The sequence below is a fragment of the Rhinatrema bivittatum genome, chromosome 2 (genome assembly GCF_901001135.1).
Source record: "Rhinatrema bivittatum chromosome 2, aRhiBiv1.1, whole genome shotgun sequence".
Lineage (NCBI taxonomy): Eukaryota > Metazoa > Chordata > Amphibia > Gymnophiona > Rhinatrematidae > Rhinatrema > Rhinatrema bivittatum.
Window position 1 is genome coordinate 96,266,015 of NC_042616.1, and position 23,204 is coordinate 96,289,218.

At 42.3% G+C, this 23,204-nt stretch overlaps 1 protein-coding gene across 2 annotated transcripts; it reads left to right on the forward strand.

Moving 5' to 3' along the window:
• Nucleotides 1-6,197: 6,197 nt before the first annotated feature.
• On the forward strand, nt 6,198-22,783 carry INSIG1 (insulin induced gene 1). 2 transcript variants are annotated; one of them, XM_029588459.1, is made up of 6 exons: nt 6,198-6,500; nt 6,928-7,279; nt 10,831-10,955; nt 14,411-14,577; nt 17,569-17,668; nt 20,326-22,783. In XM_029588459.1, exons 2-6 carry the CDS (start codon nt 6,946-6,948, stop codon nt 20,353-20,355), a joined length of 756 nt encoding a protein of 251 aa, XP_029444319.1. In that variant the 5' UTR covers nt 6,198-6,500; nt 6,928-6,945; the 3' UTR covers nt 20,356-22,783. The 2 variants fall into 2 exon arrangements, with proteins under 2 accessions (XP_029444319.1, XP_029444321.1); XM_029588461.1 differs by lacking the exon at nt 6,198-6,500 and adding an exon at nt 6,591-6,611.
• Nucleotides 22,784-23,204: the final 421 nt, after the last annotated feature.

Below are 23,204 nucleotides of genomic sequence, written 5' to 3' on the forward strand. Positions count from 1 at the left end.
TATGGAGCCTTCCTCCTGCATCTAGAATAAGGCTGTAGTAGGCGCTGAAATAAGAACACATAGCTGAGTTGAGAATACAAACTTGAGAATACACAGTGTTGCAGATCCATGAATGTACTGTTAAATAATTGTTATGTACTGCCAGTCAAACTGTACACCAGAGAATCCCCAGTGTGGCATATTCATGTATGTACTGGGAAACTTTTTCTATTTGCCCTGCTTCCCGCCTGTATCCGGGCGTCCATGATCGGAGGCCCCGCTGCCTTGAGCGCCCGGCCGGACATCCAAGGTCGCTCAAGGCAGCGGGGTCTGTAGAAAAGAACCATCCACTTACCTGGTGGAATGACATTTGAAATGACAGGTACCAGCGCACCCTGGATACTGCATAGGCGCTGCATACCGCTCTATACAGTAAAATGGATTGCGAACGCCTACCGCTTCATTGACGCGCTTTGGACGCCGCTTGGATTTGCGTCTAATTTGGATACAGAATCGAGCGGCTCGTGAACCAAGATGTGCGCGCGGCAAACGAGCGGGCGCCCGGCACTGCCGCACTGTTTCTTACCGTCCTTACTGTATCGGCCCGACAGTGTATGGAAGAGGGGGGCCAAGTCTGCCTATGCAGTAATGTAGCTTTCAGAACATGCTGGTAAAATGAAATGTGATTTTACCCTCAGACTGCTCACGTGGTATGTCTCATTCATTAGTGTAACTATTAAAATGCTAGACTAGTTTAATGCTCTCCAAGTCCAGCAACTGAAAAGTGTGATTACTTTTAAATAAATTATTTTCCATGCTGAACAAGCATTGCAGAGAGTAATCTTCACGTGATAGGTCTTTCATACATCTGCATATTTGCTAACATTTTGCAGTTGCACTGTAGTGAACTTAGGCCTGATTTACTAGGCAGTTTTCCCATAGAGGCAGAATAGGAGAAAAGCCTTAATAAATTATGCCCTTAGTTTGATATTTAGATTAAGGTATTTTAAAGATGAAACATGTGAAAATGACTACTTCTAGCTGAGATTTGAAATAAAGGAATTGTAAAATATTCAAGGCATGTATAAAACCTATTTTTTTCTGTTTCTTTTCATCTGTAGGCTTTCATCTGTAGGCTCTCTTGTCTTAGTCCTCTGCACTGTATTCTTATCAAGGAGGCACTGACAGAAAAACAGTTCCATACAGAAACAAACAAACAAACAGCTATTTAACCAGCTGAGAATAAAACCCTATCCCAAAGTAATTATAAAAGGAGTTGCACATATAAATGTAACACACTAATGTAGCAATTTTAAAAAGCCATTTATGCGCATAAAAGTGCACTTATATGTGCATATTCTATGGACGCTCCAATGGCATATATTATAGCAATTTTCAAAAGCCCACTTACACAGGTAAGGTGCATTTACATATGTAAAACCCAATTTTAAGTGTGTAAATGCTTTTTCAAATCAGGCCCAATGCGCATGTAATGCCCCCCGGTAAACGTTAAGGGTAGATAATTAGGGGGAGGCACCATTCATATACAGCTCCTCCCTCTGAGGGTGTTGGAATGGCCATTCCCCCACCCCGGAGAGCTCTGGGGGCAGTGCAGTTCAGTCTGTAAATTAGGATGAAGTGCTGGAGCATAATCTTTGTTGGATTTTTGGGGCCTATCCTTGAACTCGGATACTAGCTGCCTGTTTTTCCTGGACAAGCTGCCTTACAGTCCACATCTTGCCTGTTTGGTGGGTCTGAAACTTCTTGACATTGAAGGGTAGGAGCAGCATCTTTCTGGCATACTTGCTCGGACTGCTTCTCCTGAAACCAGCGCAGGGGAGAGCCCGGTTATTTAAAAAGCACTGCGGGATTCTCTTTACTCCCTGATGACTGAAGGACAGCTGTGGTGGAGGTAAAAGGCTGGAGTGGATTCAGGACAGCAGGAGCAGAGTTAGTCACAAGTCATGATTTCCTCTGTAGGGAATGGCAATTGGCAGAAAACAAGGTGCATGCTAACTTATTAGCAGGTTGAACTGCAGTCCTTAAAGGCCTAGGAGTTTCAGCTGGAGACTGCCAAGTACTAGAAGCAATGCCAATTAGCTTTTTGGAACCAAAGGTTACTGCGGAGAGAAGTAGCACCAAAGAAGTAGATTTACATGTCCCTCTCATTAGTCCCAGATTATCCTGACTGGGCTTTGGAGCAGTTTTGATTTCTTCAGGTAAATAATCAAGGTTTTCATGGCTGATTGCAGTTGCCCTAGCTGTTTGGCTTGGGAAGGCTATGCACAAAGCTTGGTAGGCAGTTCGTACCTATGCAGGAATTGATTATTTGAAGTGGTGTCTAGAAGTGCAGATGGTTCCTGACAATCAGAGCTGGAACTACAAGCAGGTAAATTTCTTTGGCAACTTACATCTGCTGTAACGGAGATAGTAATCCCAGAGCATGCTGATGATTTTATGCACCTGAACTTGGTTTTTCCTGAATTTTTTCTTCCTTCTTTGGCAAGTTGCATGTTAGTTACCTCAGAATGAAAATACAAACAAAAAACACACTTTGAAATGTTTGTTTGCTAATGCCAGAAGTCTAAGGAGTAAGATGGGAGAATTAGAATGTATAGCAGTGAATGATGACATAGGCTTAATTGGCATCTCAGAGACATGGTGGAAGGAGGACAACCAATGGGACAGTGCTATACCGGGGTACAAATTATATCGCAATGACAGAGAGGAGCATCTGGGAAGTAGGGTGGCGCTTTATGTCCGGGATAGCATAGAGTCCAAAAGGATAAAGATCCTGCATGAGGCTAAATGCACAATCAAATCTTTGTGTGTCGGGGAAGACTATAGTGATAGGAGTATACTACCGTCCACCTGGCCAAGATGTTGAGACGGACAGTGAAATTCTAAGAGAAATTAGGGAAGCTAACCAAATTGGTACTGCAGTAATAATGGGAGATTTCAAATACCCCAATATTGACTGGGTATTTATTATTTATTTGTTTGTTTGTTTGTTAATTTCATAAACCATCATTCGGTAGGGCCATCAGAACAGTTCACAATATGATAAATTAGTACAATAAATAGAAAACATAAAGTACAATTATAATTCCAAATAATGAATAAAAAAAAACCAATAATAAAATGTAAGGTTTCTTCATTATGGGCACCATCAGTCTGCCAATACGCCCTAACAGGTGCCTGACAATAGTGCACCCAAAAACAGATAAGGTGCACAACACTGTGCCTATATAAGTGTCCAAACTGAGCTCCCCCAAGACCCTCAAATAATGCGCGCAAAAAGGAGGGAACCCTCGCTGAACGACCTCCTGCAGTCGATCTCCTGCCGGCGCCATTTTCCGTACGGAAAACGATTCGCGGCGGGAAATCGCTCCCTGACCCCCGCTGGACCTCCAGGAACTTTTGGCCAGCTTGGGGGGGGCCTTCTGACCCCCACAAGACTTGCCAAAAGTCCAGCGGGGGTCCGGAAGGACCTCCTGCCGTCGAATCCTGTTGGTCTATGGCCGCCGCCATTTTTCGGCGCCATTTTGGAAAATGGCGCCGGCTGAAGACAACAAGATTCAATAGCAGGAGCCCGTTCCGGACCGCTGCCGTTCCGGACCGCTGCCGTTCCGGACCGCCGCTGGACCACCAGGTAATTTAAGTTATTTGGGTGGGGGATTTAATTTAAAGGGTCGGGGGTGGGTTTTAGCGGGTTTTAACGATTTTAGCGGGTTTTAACGATTTTAACGATTTATCACGATATTTTACCCCCCCCCAAACGGCAACAATACGATTCCCTCCCCCTCCCAGCCGAAATCGATCGTTAAGACGATCGAGGACACGATTCACATCTCTAGTTTCCGTACAGATGCCACACCATTTTGTTTGCCTTTTTATGGACCATTTGCATTCTGTCCTAGACTGATTTCATAAATACTGTGCATTATATAGTTGAACATTCCAAAATAATAATTACTCTATATTTTTTATGCTAATATTACCTACAAACAGCTACATTTTATGTGGGCAAATCATAGCCTACACAAAATGTAGATGGAATTGGGACCTTTCTAGGAGCATAATTACACATTTGGCCAGTCAGATCGTATGTGTTTTTGCCCCAGTGCTAATTCAAGATGGGCTTTACAAGTGATAAGTAGCAGTTAACTGTTTGGTCAAAAAGCAGACCTAACATTAACAAACAACTGAATATCTCGATTTTATCTACTCAGGGTTGGCTAAATATCATCTTTTGTATGGACTATGATACTTTTTAAAGGGTTAACAAAAAGTTGTTTAAGTGTATGAACTTTTGAGGTCTCTCAGGTCTCATCTTCAGATGGTAATACACACAATCTTGCATGAATTTACATATACATTCTCTGAAATTTGCAGTAATGGCAATCATCAAAGCTTCAACCATTCTATCTTTGCATATGAATGAAAAAAAACACACAACTTCACAGGATTACATTTGACAAGGAAAGGGAACATGTTTCTCCCATCCACAGGGGCCTGTGTCCTAACAAAAACATAAGTACATCAGGCCTTTAGATATTTAACCCTGTCCCATAACCATAAATACATCAGGCTCTTAGATATTTAAACTTGTCCAGTAACTATGCACTGGGGAGGGGAAGAAGGGATCTAGCTCCCATCCAGCCAGCAATATCCCAAACCTACCACATAAATGAGAGTGATAAAAGAATGCGTACGACCCTGGAAATGAATGCGCCAGCAATCCTGGACTTGGAAGACAGACACCAGTAATTGCATCACTACAAACTTTCAGGCCGATGCAATAAACTGTGCGTTAAGGAACTGTGCCCTGGATTTCATCACATGTTTTTAATGTACTGATTCATTTTTTTTTAACTCCCGATGCAGCAAGCTGATATGCTAATGCATCAGGAGTTAAAAAGTGGATAAACTGAGTTGAAATGTGCTAAAAGCAAATTTTAAGTCTGGGTGGGTGAAGGTTAGGGGGAAAATGGGGAACAAAGAAACTGTGCTGAGTTAAAAAAAAATGATAGCCAGAAAATTGAACTTATAGCCACCACTACCACTTAGCCAGATAAGTACCAACTTATCTATTACGTGGCCATGGTTAACTACCACTTAGCTAGATAAGTTGGTGGCCAACCATGGAGAGGTACTGACTTATCCATCTAAGTGGCAGCAGCTAACTATGCCCATATAGCCAGTTTAGTCTATATAGCCAAACTTACCCCACACAACAGCTCTGAAAACATAACTCCATCTCTGAACAAGGAGTTAGCGCTGGAAACTTAATGAAATCCAGGTTAGGGCCCAGGTTAGGGCCAGCGCACCTCTCTGCATAGTGGAATACTATTTAAAACCCCTATTTACATAGGATTTCCACGGGAAGGCATTAAGCAGTATTCACATTTTTCACTAAAAAAAAGCACATCTGTTTTCAGCGCCCGCTCCTGCAACATGCGCACAGCCCCCTCTCCTGGGTGCATGATACAGCATGCAAATGAGGGGTCACGCTAAAAGGAGGCGCTAGGGCAAATTGTGTGCCCTTAGCACCTCTTTGGCCCAGGAGAGGTGGCTGTCAGTGGGTTAGGAAAATGGATGCAAAATTTTACAAGCATTCGTTTTCCTAACCTTTGCACAGCCACGGGTTAGGAAAACGGATGCTCATAAAATTGAGCATGTTTTCCTAACCTGACCGGCCAACAAAATTTTTTCTTATTATTTTTTACCTTTGGTTCCTCTGACTTAATATCACCAAAGACAAGCGTTAATTTCTGAGCATAAAATGTGCAGATTGGGTGCACATTTTTTTTAAGTATCATTTGCATATGATGAGCGCTATTAGTTCTGGGGGGGAGGGGGGACGCGCATCCAAAATGCCCGTTCAACCCGGGTTAAACAGTGCGCTCAGCTCAGTGCACTTTACAGTATCGACCTGATTTTGTGAACGTGAAATTCTTTGCTGCATCGGGGCACGTTTACGCTTGCAAAAGGTGAGTTTACGTGAGGATAAAACGGCGCATTCTGCCTAAGGCACCTGCATCGGCATCAACAATCGCTAATACAGCCCCGCCCCTCGCAGCCTGCAAGGGCCCTATGGAGCAGGAACAGGAGCCGGGGCTGGGGCGTCGGTGTTCGCTCTCTCAGCCTGAGGGTCATTACTCTCTTGCTCTCCATACCGAGCCTCGGCTGTTTGATTTTGTCACTGGAGGGCAGGCGCGTGGTGTGTCCGCAACGTCATATGGGCCGTCCGGCTTCCATTGGTCGGCGGGCCTCACCAGACGGTGCGCGCGCGCTGGGCTCGGGAAGCTGAGCTGGCCGCGCTCACTCCGCGTGCCCCCGTCTCCGGCTCGAGGGAGGAGGTGACGGGGGCAGGACCCAAAGCCGACTTCCCGCCTCGAGTTTATAAAGACGGGTGCGGAGGAGAGCTCTTCAGCAGCTGCGGCGGGTTTTGTTTTGGTTTTTTTTTTTTTTACTTGGCGGGGGAACTTGGACGGAGTGGGTAAGGGAAGCAGCGTGAGGTGAGCGGGCTCGAGTGCCTCTGATGTCATTTTTTCGGGCTGCGTGTTAGAATTGATTTATGTGAGAAGGACCTTCCGCAGGTTCAAGATGTTTATGGGGGTTTGTGATTGGTAATGTGATGCAATGACTGCGCTTTGGTGTTTTTTTTTGGGGGGTTGGGGGTAATTATAGTACTAGGGGAGGTGGTTTATCTTGCTCTGTGCAGTTATTGCCCCCCGGTTTTCCTTGCAGGGCTTCTCTCGCTTCTTCTAGCAATGGGAATTGTTGCCGAGAGTTTTCTAGTATATTGGGTGCTGCAGTTTGCTTTCCTGATATTTGATCAATCGACCCCCCCCGAGCGGAGGGCTCTAGTTGGGGAGAGCAGCGGAGTCTTTGCAGAGTGTTGAGATTTCTCCTCCCTCACTCGCCTCGATTTTCTTCTTGCAGTTTTCTGGCGATAACCCAATGCCCAGACTAGAGGATCGCTGCTGGAGCTGCTCTTGCACTCGAGGGAGGCACAAAATCAACGCCGGGAGCGCCGCCTGGCTGGCCGCGAAGGTCGGGGAAACGATGTCCCGGGTGAACTGGCTGCTCTGGCAGGCCCGCGGCTCGCTGGCCCAGCCCCGGGGCCGGCACCTGGTCCGCCGCAGCCTGGTGCTCTTCGCCGTCGGCGCTTTCCTGGCCCTGGTGCTGAACCTGTTGCAGATCCAGAGGAACGTCACTCTCTTCCCGGAGGAGGTGCTCGCCACCAGCTTCTCGTCGGCCTGGTGGGTGCCCCCCTGCTGCGGCACGGCTGCAGGTAAGCCCTGGCACGCAGGACCTCCTAGGGCAGGGGAGGGTTGGCACTACCTGCGTTAGCATGGCATGAGGTGGGACGCTATTCAACCCGAGCTCTCGTTCGTTAATAAGCGTCCCGTGCGACTTGCGCTTTACGAGTAGTGGTTGCAGAAGAATTACAGGAAGTGGAGGCTCGGTTAACCTAACGTTACCGTAGCGTGTGCCACTCTGTTTTATTTGCCAGATTACCCATGGCTCGTATTTTGGAATAAAACCCCGGTTAGTATGTGCTTTCTCCTGGGGGTGGGGGGCAGGAGTGTAGAAGAACGCCCCGGGCTCTGCGCGCAGTTTCCCTTCTCTTTCTTCTAATCCAGGGCTCCGGCGCCGATCGGCAGCAGGGGCGGGCCACTCCCCGATTGGCTCTTTCTCAAACTGGTGAGCTGCATTGCTTCGCTCTCATTGGCTGCCTGAACGAACATGCCACATTGGGAATGGAAAACAAGGAAGTGGTAACGTTTGTGGCTGTGCGCCTGCCTCCCATCACCATCACCATCCCCCACCCCAGCCCAGCTCTTTCTGCTGCTGTGAAACGCCATCATCAGTTTTGCTTAAAAAAAAAAATGCACAATCCATTCCCAGTAATTATAACACAAAGTATTTACAATACAATCATGTTAAACTCTTCAGTCCACTTTTCTTTTAGGATAAGTTTCTTAATAGCAAGACGACTTCTTGCAGTTACAGTGAAGTTGGATGTACAACTAAAAAAAAAAAAAAATCTCAGCTGGCAAGGTTCCTTTGATTCTTCTCACTTGTTTCAACATTGTTCTATGTAACTAACCTACTTTATTACACTTTCAAATCTATTTAGCTCTAACAGAAAGAAATAGTTGAGGCTCACACAGTCCTCAATCTATGGATAGAATAATGCTGCATAAGTTCCTAGGGTTCTAACTTCATTTTTTTTCAATTTCAGTTGCCTTTAAAATATGTTAGCGCTTGCTTTGACACATTTAGTTTATATAGATGTCATTAATTGGTGCTGTGCATTACTGCTTTAATTTCTCTCCAAATTCATTGTCATGAAGGTTGGAAACAAATTAATTTTTTATTATGAAAAGAGATGGTTATATCTTTGATAACATACTGTATGTATTTGAAGGATGAGCAAAACATCAACCGTACACCAGATATGCTATGTATTTTTTCCATATTTACACATACTGAAGGGAAAAGTCTTTTATATATGGCTCCTCGACTAAAATATAGCAGCTCATAAAAAAGTTAATCTGGTGGCATTTCTATTCTGATTGCTTGCGAAAAGGATTGCAAGCATATGCTGGATAAAATTACCTGTAAATAAGTTTATCATGGTTTTAGGTGGTAGTTTTGGTAACCTTCATTTCAGAAAAACCTGAAACCAACTTTTTATTAGCTGGTCACATAGGTTAAAACATACTTCCTTCCAATGAATTAGAAGTTAAACGAAGGACAGTAACTTTTAAACCGGTGAGCATTTGTGTGTGTGCATCGGCCCATGCTTATGGATGCGGTTATTTTATACTATGTGTGTGTATATCTGCTTATGTTATAAAATAGTCTGGTCACGTGCATGTGTGCCAAATTTTATGTGGGTGCACAAATCCCTCTTCTACCACATAAGTTGGATTTTAAAAAGGATGTGTGCCGACACTATTACTAGTTCATCCAGTTAACAGCTAAGTCCTCCAGCCGCCGCCCCCCCCCCCAGGTTGCTATCCTGTACTCTTGGGGTTTTTTTTTTTTTTTTTTTTTAAACTTACATGCTGTTCATAGCAGAACTAAAATTACATGATAGGGGACCTCTGAGCACACCAAGGCACGTAAATATGTACGTATGCATCTCTTGGCCAGGCCTGCCCACACCCTGTTTCCTTTTGAAAAGTTTCAAGATGGATGCATTGTGGAGATGTGCACATATCTGGGTGGGTTTTAAAATCTGCTCTGTGCATGTAAGCCTGACATTTGAGCATCCCCTAATTAATGCACGTGCCGGGCTTTTAAAACTCACCTTAGGCTTTAGTTCTAAGTGAACTTATTATCTGGGAGTGCACCCACAGTCAACAGGTACACATTGATCTGAAGAAGAAAAAAATCCCTGGAGTCTGCATAATAGTGGAGTAGGGTATGGACTAATCTTGTTTTAAAATATTTATTAAAATCTTTATTAAAATATTAAAACTTATTCTTTTGTTCAGGGGGGGTACAAGAAAACACATAATAAAATTCATATGAATCAATCAACATTGACATCACTGATACACCCAATTGTCAATATAGATGACTTTAGAGTGCTCGTGGAAAATGCCTTTTGAAATAAATGGGTTTTACATATGGAATTACAAGGCTAGTGGCTCTTTATTTAGTACTATAACATGCACAGTAATACAGTATTTGCCTAGATCTTGAAACATGCTTATTCTGATGAAGTATCTTAAGACTGCTTATTCATTAAACTGTACTTTTCTCATCAGTGAAAATTAAATATCTTAGGGGATCATTTTCAATAACTTTTGCAAGCGAAAAGGGACTTTTCGCATGCGATAGGGTGATTGCGGCAGAGTCGGCCCCAGAAGAGGAGTCAGGGCGGGGCTGGGGCCGACTCTGCCGCGATCAGCCCTGGGGCTGATCGCGGCAGAGTCGGCCGCTGCGGCTGGCGCTGCAGAGACATTGCTGGCGAAAGGTAAGGACCCTTATCGCCACCAGTTTCGCCAGTTATTCACTGCAAAAGCCGGCAGCCAGCGCATGGCTGCTGGCTTTCGCAGGCCCGCCCCCTGCTTCGCTCCCCGGTACCGCACGATTCACTATTCTCTGCGAGAATAGTGAATCCAGGCCTTAATTTGAGGTTCACACAGTTGTACATTCACATTGATTTACGTCCAAACCTGCTGCCTTGAAGTTGGAAATGGGTAAAACAGATGGTCAGAGAAGCAGTGAGGGGAAACACTTCTCCACAGAAGTACTTTTCAGAAGACTAGAAGACAAGGCTGGACTCTTTTCAGTTTTTCCCAAGGATCAAGAGCTGATCCTTCTGCCCATCACCAACCTGCTGAAGTGTTTCCCTGAAAGAAAAACATAGGTTCTGATTTATTAAATTTTTATCACATAGACACATGACAGAGAAGCCTTAGTAAATAAGGACAAAAGCATCCTGTTTTCTCACAAGAAACCTGGTAAAGCACAACATACAATCCATGTATACAAAATTCCATTGCATGAACTGACAGATGTGATTAGCTAACAAAACAAGGGCTAAATCATACTTGAGGCAAAAATTGAGAGTATCAGAGCATGAAATCTGGGATACTATCCAGTCATGGAATGGATAACACCACTTGTCAAGCTTAGTCTTTAAATTAGAATTCTAACAGGACAAATTGGATGATTAACTTAACTGATATGCACAGTTTAGTGTAACTTTTTTATTTTGAGATCTGAAAGTGCTCTTTTGTTTAAAAACCTATTAGGTACAATGGTACAAATCATTATGCAACTGCTATTAATGTATGCTTTTTTTTTTTTTTTTTTTAACAGCTGTTGTGGGCCTACTTTATCCATGTATTGACAGCCATCTTGGAGAGCCACACAAATTTAAAAGAGAGTGGGCCAGTGTCATGCGATGTATAGCAGTCTTTGTTGGAATCAACCATGCCAGTGCTGTATCCTTCAGTTTGTTTTTAAATTGAGCCATAAAATGATTGGTGCTGAGATTTGTTTGAGTTTTTAGTATGATGTAAGGAGTCAACGCATCTGAACAGAGCCAATGTGTATAGTGTGGAAAAAAAAAACCCCATAAAATTTGCCATACCGGGTTATACCACAGATCCATCAAGCCCACTATCCTGTTTCCAACAGTGGCCAGTCCAGGTATATGAACTTGGCAGGATCCCAAGCCGCATATTTTACTTTCAGAAATTAATGCCTGCCAAAAGCTGGCGTTAATTTCTGCCGGCACTGGGAAAGTGTATAGAAAAGCAGAAAAAACTGCTTTTCTGTACACCTTCCGATTTTAATATCATATGGATATTAAGTCGGAGGCCCCAAAACTTAAAAAATAAAAAATCTGTCCGCGGGTTGGAAGATGGACGCTCAATTTAGGCAGCATCCGTTTTCTGAACCCGTGGCAGTCAGCGGGTTCGAGAATCAACGCCGGTAAAATTGAGTGTCAGCTGTCAAACCTGCTGACAGCCGCCGCTTCTGTCAAAAAGGAGGCGCTAGGGACGCGCTAGTGTCCCTAGCGCCTCCTTTTACCGCGGGCCCTAATTTACATACCTGGGCTTTCTGAATCGTTTGCCCAGAAGAGTGGCCTGTGCGCTCGCCAGCTCTCCTGTCCATTTTTCTGTATCTGCCTGTATGTCTCTCAAGGGCCTCCTGCAATTAATCACAATCCACATGTGATTTAACTACTCTGAATAATTTTGTCATCTACAGATTTGTTCACCTTATTCATCGTAACCCTTTCCAGATCACTTTATAAATTTATTGAAAAGCACCAGTCCAAATACAGATCCATAGGCACTCCACTGTTTACTTTTTTCCCCATTGAGAAAACTGACCATTTTTATTTCCTGTCTTTTAACCAGTTTGTAATCCACGAAAGGACATCGCCTCATATCTTATGACTTTGGTTTTCTTAGAAGCCTCTCATGAGAGAGACTGTCAAATGCCTTCTGAAAATCCAAGTATACTATATCTATTGGTTTTCCTTTATCCACATGTGTATTAACCCCTTCCAAAAAAAAAATGTAGCAGATTTGTGAGGCAAGACGTCCCTTGAGTAAATCCATGCTGTCTGTGTTCCATTAAACCATATCTTTCTATATGTTCTGTGATTTTGTTCTTTAGAATAGTTTTCTGCAGATGACAAAATTATTCAGAGTAGTTAAATCACATGTGGATTGTGATTATTTGCAGGAGGCCCTTGAGAGACATACAGGCCGATACAGAAAAATGGGCGGGAGAGCTGGCGAGCAGTTTCCCAGATCACTCCTCGAGCCCTTTCTAAACATCAAGGTTACATTGCCCACCCTCCAGCCTTCAGATACAATGGATGATTTTAATGATAGGTTACAGATTTTTACTAATAGATCAGAAATTTCTTTCTGCGTTCTTTCAGAACCCTGGGGTGTATACCATCAAGTTAAGGTGAGGTACTCCTCTTTAGTTTGTCAATCTGGCCTTCTACATCTTCCATGTTCACTGTGATTTGGTTCAGTTCATCTGAATCATCACCCTTAAACAGACTCGAATGGGTATCTCCCCAACATCTTCCTTAGTAAATACTTTCTGCAATGACCTTTATCTTCCCTAAGAGCCCCTTTAACCCCTGGAATATCTAATGGTCCTACCAATTCCCTTGCAGGTTTCCTGCTTCAGATATATTTTAAAAAGTTTTCATGAATTTTTGCTTCTATGGCGTGCTTAATTTCAAATTCTTAGCCTGTCTTATCAGTGTTTTACAATTAACTTGACAATGCTTATACTTTTTCTATTTTCTTCAGCTGGATCCTTCTAATTTTTGAAGGACTTTTTTTGCTGAAATAGCTTTTTACCTCACCTTTTAACTGTGCCAGAAATCGTTTAGTGTTCCTTCTGCCTTTCTTAATGCATGGAATCCATCTGGACTGTGCTAAGATGGTATTTTTAAACAATGTCCATGCCTGTTGTACATTTTTTTAACCTTTGCATCTGCACCTTTCAGTTTTTTTCGGTTTTCCTCATTTTATTAAATTTTCCCTTTGAAAATTGTTAGAACCGTAAATTTACATATTGTCCCCCTTCCAGTCATTAGTTCAAATTTGATCATGTTATGATCACTATTACTAAGTTACCTCTCTCACCAAATCCTATGCTCCCCTAAGAATTAAATCTAAAATAGCTCCCTCTCATTAGTTCCTGAACCTCCATCCAGGAACTTTACCTCTCTAGCATGTCCTGATGTCACATTTACCTAGTCAGTATTTGGGTAATCAAAATCTCTCACTATTATTGCACTACCAGTTTGGCACTTTATATGGGAGGGAATATTTATTTATTTATTAAGTTTTTCTATACCGGCATTCGCGATGAATATCGCATCATGTCTGTTTACAATTAACAAGTGGAGAGGGAACAAAAAAGATAATAAATAATGATAATAATAATAGTAAACATTTAAACAAGTGAAGGCTAAGGGTTGCAGTTACAATAAAACAAGGGAGTTATACAACTTGGAACAGAGAAAAGAAGCTAGGGTTTTAACAGAGAGAACATATATGCCAATAACGGCATTTGTAGCATTAATGAATTACCATGTTAAGGCAAAGTCTAAGCGACTAGTTAATGATGAATTGGGGTTCAGTTTAGGTCTGGAAAGAAATAGATGAGGATGCTTTATGTACGGAAGGACCAAAATGATGGAAGGCAAAATGCTCAGAGAAGTTAGCTTCTCTAATTTCTCTTAGCATTTCATTGTCTATCTGTCATCATTTTGGCCAGGTGGACGGTAGTATACTCCTGTCTCTATGCTCTTGCCGAACACACATGGGATTTCAACCCATAAAGATTTTACTGTGCATTTAGTCTCATGCAGGATCTTTATTCTTTTGGATTCTGTGCCCTCCCATACATAAATTGCCAGCCCCCCCCCCCCCCCCCCCCCCCCCCCACCACCACCACCAAGCTGATCCTCCCTATCATTGTGATATAATTTGTATCCTGGTATAGAATTATGCCATTGGTTATTGTCCTACCAAGTCTCTGAGATGCCAATTACGTTTATTTCATTCACTGCTATACACTAACTCTCCCACTTGGCATTTGGAGAGGCGTTGTGATTAATAAATGAGAGAACATGGAATTGTCCTTTCAGTGTGGATAATATTAGGTCAAACCTTTTTGTTCGTTTTTTGTTTTTTTTTGCTCGTATTTGTATTGTGTATCTTATGTTTTTCTGATATCTTCACTACTCTGTATAATTCAGTATTTAAGTACTATATAAATTCCAGTAAAAGTAAGAATAAATGAAACAAGTCTTGGTACATGGCTCTATCATTTAGTATCAAGATGACATGAGATAATGCTTATAAACAGTTCATTCTAATGTGTTAACATTTTTCCTTAATTTTATGATTAGAAATTGGATTTTGCAAATAACATTCAGCTGTCACTAACATTAGCTGCCCTCTCTTTGGGCCTTTGGTGGACTTTTGACCGTTCAAGAAGTGGTCTCGGGCTTGGAATCACAATAGCTTTTATAGCCACACTGATTGCCCAATTTCTGGTGTACAATGGAGTTTATCAGTAAGTATCATGTTTTTAAAGTAAATTTTACATTTTGTGTTCAGTTTGGGATTTAATTTTGAATTTTACAACTACTATTGAATATGTGGGAAATTGTGAAGAAATGAAATATTTTATTTTAAAAAAAGTAGTTCTGGACTTGAAAGCTCAGAAAAGTGGAAATTGCTTGAGAGCTTGAATATCTCGGAAATGTTCAGCAAACGTTTTTGTCTTGACTCTCTTCAAGCAAGGTTCCTATGGCATGACTTTTTTTTTTTTTTTTTTTTTAAGAGAACATTTTTGAACCCTAGGGATTGGGCACCTAGATAGCAGGGGCCATAGTGGCTCTGGATGCAGCCAAAGCGTTTGACAAGTTGAGATGGCCCTTTTTATATTTTCTGTCCTGGAGAGATTTGGTGTTCCTGCTCAGTTTTGTGACCGGGTGAGGACTTTATCCCATCAGTCCCTATCCAATGTGGGACAAGGTGGGGGTGTCTGCTGTCTTTTCTCTCTTCTTTTTGATTTTGCAGTTGAGGTATTAGCTCAGCGGGTGTGCAATAGTCCCAGCATATCAGAGTTTTGGGTGGATGGATGGGAACACATAATTTTATATGCTGATGACATGGTTTTTTTTGTCTTGCCCTAAGCTGGCAGGCCCTTGGCTCCTGCAGCTGCTAGAGTATGGAAGGATGTCCAGGATGGGCATAGGGATTCCCAGGGATTGGAAGGAATTGTATTGTTTGAAAGCGGCCCCTGTGGTAGGCAGGATATAGAGGGATCTGCGGGACTCGAATGACTATTTTGTGTCCTGGGCAGGATGCATGTAGCTTATGGTGAAGTTATTGCATCATACTTCATAAATACCTTCAATTCTTCTTTCTGTCACGGATCCTCTAGATCAGTGATGGTGAACTCCAGTCCTTGAGTGCCACAAACAGGCCAGGTTTTCAAGATATCCACAATGAATATGCATGAGATTTGCAAACATGGAGTTTGCCATCACTTCTGTAGATTGTGCTGGATTGGCTATGGACAAGAGTGATCTCTTTCATATGTGGTGGACCTGTCCCTTGGTCTCAGCCTTTTGGAGGGACGTGGGCAGGAAAATTTTAATCATAGTGGGTCAGCTTGTTTTCCTGATACCAGAACTTTCTTTCGGGATGAGGGGGGGGCACGCCCCACTGGTTGATTTACTTCCAAAAGGAGGCTAGCAGACTAGCTGATTCATGTGGGTTGCTATGCTATTGCGCTGTCGTGGAAGACTGCATGATCATTAACTGTGCGTTGGAGTCAAACCTTTGAAATTTCAAATAATCGAAAAGCTTACTTTTATGTTGAAACATATGGTTCTATATAAGGAGAAATTTCTAGGTGTTTGGGATGGCTGAATATTTTAGGGGAGATGCAGCACTGTCATTTATATCCTGTTCCAGTTTCATTGACTGGAAGCCTCGACATGTGAGAGTGCTGTCTTATGATTTTGCCTTGTAATTTTTCTTGGTCATTCTTTTACCGTTATAGCCTGTAAAGAGCCTTGCTGTTCTCGTTAAATAAGCAGTATTTAAAAAAAATAAATAAAAGGATCGGACACCTAAAACAAGAAACCTCCTCCTTCCTCTCGGTGGATCTGTAAAATCTATTGATTGATTTAAGCTTTGTCATAACAGAAATAAACTTTTGATATAAATGTAAAATCCCTCCTGAAATAATTCAGGAAGCTAGAACCAGGCCAGTGATGCTAATATTATTTAAATATTAGTTGCTGTTTTGTCTTTTGACTGGGATTTAAAATTAACATCTGAGCCTTTTGGCAGAGAGACCGAGACCCTGTACAATATGGATGGGGTTAACATGCTGCCTCCCAGCCCCCAGTAGGGACCTGAAACTGTTTGGAGCCTGGCCAAGCTTGGAAGATTAAGCCTCCTGTTTAAAAAGAAATTCTATTAGCTGGTTAAATTGATAAGCCCATTTATCCTGGCTACAGTCCGTATTTGTGCCTAACCTGATTTTCATGATTTCTTGGTGTTCGATGCCAATCCCAATGCTAGTGAAGTATTGCTCTGAGACCAGCAAGCCTCTTTTAAGGCATTTGCTGCTCTTATGGTGACACCCAGTGGCAGGTGAGAGTGACACATTGAAAGTTGCTCTTGAATTAACTGTACCCTCACCCAGGGTTGTGAGCTCTGTTCCCCCAAGGGCTGCAAACTGGCCTGGTTTTCAGACTATCCACCGTAACTGTTTACAAATAGATTTTACATGCATTTGGTCCAAGAACTAAGTAAACCTTTTTCTTTTTTTTTTAGTAATCTGTTTATTCAGAACATGGGCTGAACAGATGATAGTTATATAATTCAGTATTCCAATAAACAAACAAGGTATATACATATACAATCCATGATAGTAATTATTTAATAAACCCCCCCCCCCCCCCACCCGTAACACACTCCCTTCACATTCATACTCATTGCCCATTTTAGATGAATCTTATTGGGAAGAAACATAAATCCCTGAGATTATACCTTCCTCATACAATAGATCTCTATCCGTTTTTAGAAACTTACATTTTGCATCAAATTGTTTTTTGTGTAACTTGTATATTTTTTTGTTTACTCTGAAGACCAGACTGATTTTTTGACCCTAGACCTGGATTTGAGAATCCTAGCCTTAGTCCTTGAAAATGTTAGTGCTCCTACGAGAGCCTGATGAGAAGGGGTGAATGGGATTACAGAGGAGGATAAATGCGAAGAAAGAAAAAAAAATTCCTGAAACAAGTAGGCCATGCCCTGTGCAGGATACATTTTTAAATAACATGTTCTTGAGAACACGAAGGCCAGTTTCTCACACTGAGTTATAGCTGACTGATTGTTTTTAATATTCATCTGTACTTCTATATGTTGTCTGCATTACATGAAATAGGGTGCAGAAACATACAAAAGTTACTTTAAGCTGATTTTAATGTAGCATCAGTTAAACATGTATGGTCTCTAAATTCTTATTGCATTTGTTTTATAGATATACGTCTCCTGATTTCCTCTATATCCGCTCGTGGCTACCTTGTATATTTTTCTCTGGAGGTGTGACTGTAGGAAACATAGGACGGCAGCTGGCTATGGTAAATTCATGCTTTTTGTCTATCAGTACATATTAAAGCTTCCAAAATATAGACTGAGCAGAAAATGCAAACAAATCTTTTCCTTAGCGCTTAAGGAAACGAGTATCTTATAGGTATTGAATGCAGGAGCAGACTTAAAATGGCATTTGGAGCTGCTTCCCCTGAAAGTATTGGTAAAAAGATATTCCTAAGGAATGATATAATTTACCCTTACCATCTCTTGTCTCCCTGTTTGTTCCAAGTAATAGTTTATCATATGTTGGGGCCTGTGCAATAAAACACTCGTACATAGCTTGTGTGCGAGTTGGTTATGTTTTAACATGCACATTCAAATGAAACATCAAACTTTACTACCTGCATGCTAAAACTTACCCTCAGTAGTGTGGCCTCAGTCCTAACATGGATGTAACACCTTTTTTATGCTAATGTCCATGCTTCCTGCGAACTGTCCAAAAGTGAAAGGGCTACTAGAGGGAATTACATTCAGCCCCCACCCTTCCGGTACAAAGCTGAAGGTACAGATTAAGGGGCCCTAATTCTGCCGCCCCACATCACCCAACACTTGCAGCCCTGCTGTACCCTGTTCATTTGTGTTGCTTACTGCCACATGTCTCATAAGCCAGGGGTGCTCAAACCGGTTCTATGGGCCCCACCAGCCACTTGAGTTTTCAGGGTATCCCTAGTGAATACGATTGAGAAATGTTTGCGCACACAGGGGCGGATTTTCAGAGCCCTGCTCGCCGGGAAGCCTATTTTACATAGGCCTACCGGCGCGCGCAGAGCCCCGGGACTCGCGTAAGTCCCGGGGTTCTCTGAGGGGGGCGTGTCGGGGGCAGGCCCGGCCGTCGCGGCGTTTCGGGGGCGTGTCGGCAGCGTTTTGGGGGCGGGTACGGGGGCGTGGCTACGGCCCGGGGCGGTCCGGGGGCGTGGCCGCGCCCTCCGTACCCGCCCCCAGGTCGCGGCCCGGCGCGCAAGAGGCCCGCTGGCGCGCGGGGATTTACGCCTCCCTCCGGGAGGCGTAAATCCCCCGACAAAGGTAAGGGGGGGGGTTTAGACAGGGGCCGGGCGGGTGGGTTAGGTGGGGGAAGGGAGGGGAAGGTGAGGGGAGGGCAAAGGAAAGTTCCCTCCGAGGCCGCTCCGATTTCGGAGCGGCCTTGGAGGGAACGGGGGTAGGCTGTGCGGCTCGGCGCGCGCCGGCTATACAAAATCCATAGCCTTGCGCGCGCCGATCCAGGTTTTTAGCGCTCCGCGCGTATCTACTAAAATCCAGCGTACTTTTGTTTGCTATTCGCGCTCCTTTTAAAATCCGCCCCACAGGAGGTAGTGCATGCAAATAAATCTCATGCGTATTAATTAGGGATATCCTGAAAAGCTAACTGGCTGGGGAAGGGGGGCATAGGACTAGCTTGAAGCACCCCTGCCCTAAGCACACAGAATACAGCAGGTGAGGTTTCAGCAGCTCAACATCTCCTCCTGTCCCTTCTGCATTTCTCATGAGCAAAGATTAGGGAGGCCCCTCCCCTCTCCCCCCTCCCCCCGATCTCTTTTGATTGGTGCAAAGACAATGGTTACAAGAGTGAGTTAAATCTCCCTCCTGCCCCCACTCTCAGAATGTCACTGGCTGAGCTCTTGCACTTCTCTTCCCTTTCTGAGGACTCGGCCAGTGCTTCTGTGGAAGTTATCAGGAGCAGAGCAGTAGGGAGCCTTGCCTTCTCCTGTCCTTCACATTGAATAGGGTAGAAGTGAGTGACGTGCCTGAGGAGGGTAAAGGGAAAATTTCAGGGAGGCAATGAGTCCCCTTAATATGTGCTCAGGTGAGGAGGGCTCCATGGCCGTCTCTCTGGAGGAGGGAGGGCTTTTACGCTGCCAAACCCACACCATCTTTATTCTGCCTTTGGGGGGGGGGGGCTTGGATGGTGGTTCCACCAAGCCTTTGTTGTTGCTTGTAATGGAAGGGACTGGGGCTACTGAGCCCCTTCAATTTTGTACTGGATGGGGAGAGGGGAAGTAACGAAATATGCCCCCAGCTCCCAATCCCGCCGTACTCCTATCTAGTCCTTTTTAATTTGGGTTAGTTAGCTCAAGGGATTTCAAGACTGTGCCCATGAAAAAGGTAACACCTATTTGAAAGCAAATGTTAACATTTAGGCTTTTATTGAGCTCAGAGTAAATGGATGGAGGTCCTGTATTAACCATGAATCTGGTAAAGCCCTCCATTTGTCTATACCTACCAACATGTGTACAACATGCAGATGCCAGTTTTACTGTGTGCATTAATGAACTGTCTTAATATGTTAAAGCCATCTTGCATAACATGGTAACATGCATGCTAAACTTTATTGCATAAACCCTGTGGAATGATGTCAATATACACCTTACAGAAGGTGACACTCATGCTTCAAGATTCCAGTCTCAGCCTGGTTTTTTAGTGTAAATATACAGCAAAGCACTCTTCTCAAGGTCATAAACTGAATTGCAAAGGTGAGCTCTGAATTTGGGTCCTCAGATTTGAGTGTGCACTAAGATCAAGCTGTACTTAGCCCTGGACCTTAAAACAGTATAGTTAGCAGTAAAATTGGTCTTATTTTGCTTATAACTGAACAAAATATACTGCTCATAAGGAAATTCTTAACTTTTTAAAACATTTTGTATCCTAGGGCCTTCCTGAAAAAGTGCACAAGGACTGAGTTTTCAAATGCTGTAGAAGATGTGACTCCAGTATGAGAGCAAAATTGAGAGAAGTTGGCTTTCCTCGTGGGAATCTTCATGTGTAGGATCATCTCGGTGATTTGTGAAAACAAAATATTAATCCACCTTAGAGTAGCCAAATGAAATTAACTGCATCTCATGAAATCTTCTCTTGGTGTTTCTACAGAAACTTGTGTGTGGCTCTTTGGTTGGATTTCAGAGCACCCCATGACTGGCAGGCTAGTCAGGATGGCAGTTTTCCAAGTGTTAGGTTCCAAGTCAAGAAACTGAAACAGCTGCCATATTGCAAAGCCTTTAAACTGCATCTTAATTGCAAAGTATTTATACCTGTGCCATGAATAGTTAGATGGTGCTTTACAAAGGGTGAAGTATGGCTTAATAGGAATGGTATTTATAAATGTAAAAATAGGACTGTCTAAAACAACGCATATCTAGTCAGGTTTGAATATCGCTGCAGTATGTGGTGATTATTACAAGCATCTTTGTTTTCTTAACTCTGAAGAAACCTGTTCAGAAATGAGTCTAAAACTCAATATTTACAATTCTTGAAAGTAAAAAAATAAAAAATAAAAATTGACAATCCTTGTGAGACTGGACAGCTCTGGATTGCCGCAGGCATATACGGAGCATAAAACTCAGCAGCACCCTGGCGGATTACAAAATAGGAATATATATTCTTTTACAGTCCCAAAAAATGCCAGCATTTTGGTTCTAGAAAACAACCATAGCTTTTTATCTTTTATTTTTTCCCTTTTGGGACTGTTTTGGAGAATGGCAGCTTTTCTTGGAAGCGGAGCCTTTCACTTCCAGGTCACTTTCAAATTCAGCCCAAGTTACTGAGGGCCAGGGATCATGATGGTTGGAAAGATGGTTCGGCTTATGTGAAATTAATTAGTGGTCAGTGTTTAGTACTTAATGGATAGGTGTTCACATTGCCATATAAAAGAAAAAAAAAAAAGCATCTCCATGGGGAACTGACTAGACTAGAGTCCCATCACTGGATGATATCTCCTCATCTGGACCCTGAGCCTTCCCATTGTCATTGTAGCATTGACTTGTGCAGTGTGCCATACAATACCACAATAGGTAACTTGTCTTTACAGGGACAGTGTTCACAACTGTGCAGTTAGCAGTGTACTTTAGTTAAGTGGTGCTTATATTTTCAATCAGATTTGAATAAATGGGAAACACAAAATCTTAATGGCATCTGTCTGCATTCTGCCTCTTCATAGCTCTAGAAGTGATGCCTTAGATTTTAAGGGGAGGGGAAATCTTGAGCATAGCATTTGGGGTTTGTTTTTTTTGTTTTGTTTACTGTCCTATTGATGATTTGCAATCTGTGATTGCCTTGTAAAAAGAAGTGCTTATGTCACTACATTAAACATTTGCTATTTGTACATATATTATGTTAATGAACGCAGTATAAACATAGAATAGTGTTGACCACCTTAGACCTAAATAGTAAGATTGCATCTTAAAACATTAAGTGCAATGTGTAACGAAAAACTAGAAAAAAAAATCTGAGCCAGTTACTCTTCAATATTTACAGTCTGACTTGTAAGAGAAGAAGAGGGTCTGCATTTAGTACAGTGCTGCATGGAAGAAGAAATTCAGCAATAATACATCTAGCTTCCATTTGAAATGCTGTTTATAAATACTCCAGTTGTGTGGTTTGCATATCATTATGCATTTTACTTTTTATGAATGTATCTTGTTTTGTGTTATGCCATGAAAAACGTTCTTTTTGGTTTCCAATCTTGCTGGTTTAAACTGACTTCTAAGCAGATCCATATTAACAGAAGAGTAATTAGACCATCTAACTTTTCAGTTGGAGGTGTGGTATGGTTTCATATTTTGAAGAAACTAAAATGTATTTGCTACAAACTAGGAGCCTGTCAAAAATATAGCAAATGTTAAAAGTGAAAATTCCCTTAATCTGAAATGTTTTTCTAAACTGCTTTTATATCTTTTGTGTTTGATTTAATAGTATTTGGGGGAACAAGAAGGTGGTTAGAAAGTGTTTGTCACTAGTCGTCTTTATTACTTTTGACTTACAGAATCGGACAAATTTAATAGTTTTAAATTATATACTTGATCAAATAGGTACAGTATTTCATTTTTATATTCGAATCTAAAGAACTGGACCTAATTTGTACATTTTGTACATGAGGAAGCCAAATCTATAAATACAAACAAGTTCATTTGTTGCCAATATTTGTAGCACGTATGTGAACCAAAGTGTTCTGAGTTTATAAACTGTCTGAAAACAAATTTGCACTATGTTGAGTTTGGAAATGGACTTAGATTCACGTAGTCTTACTGATAATGTTTCCAATGATATGTTCAGTTTTTTTTTTTGTTTTTTTTTGCATTTTAATACAATTTCATTAAAGGTTACAGCCCAGATTGACTTTGTGTGTGCCTCTGCTTATTTTAAGGAGGGAGAAAAAACAGGTGTAAAGAATTTGGGGTAATACTATTTTCAAATTATTCATCCCATGACTAAACTATGATGCTTCCTGCTGGGTGTTTAGTGCTGTGGGTTATTCAACCCAGTAACTGAATCGCCTAACATTCAGAAATGTGGATGTGTGGTTGATGCCTACTGATCTCAGCAGTCTATAGAAACCTCTTTGAGGGCCTGATCCTGTACAACATGGCACAGAAAGAAATGCGTAGATGACCGTAGAAGTCTGTTTTTTTGTCTGACCTAGTAGAAGCAGAAAACAAACCATGAATGATCATAACCTAGTGATATGGAACTCATTGCCGCTTCTCTGTACTTATGAAAAAGGGTTTATATTGCTGATATGCTTTGCCACTGATG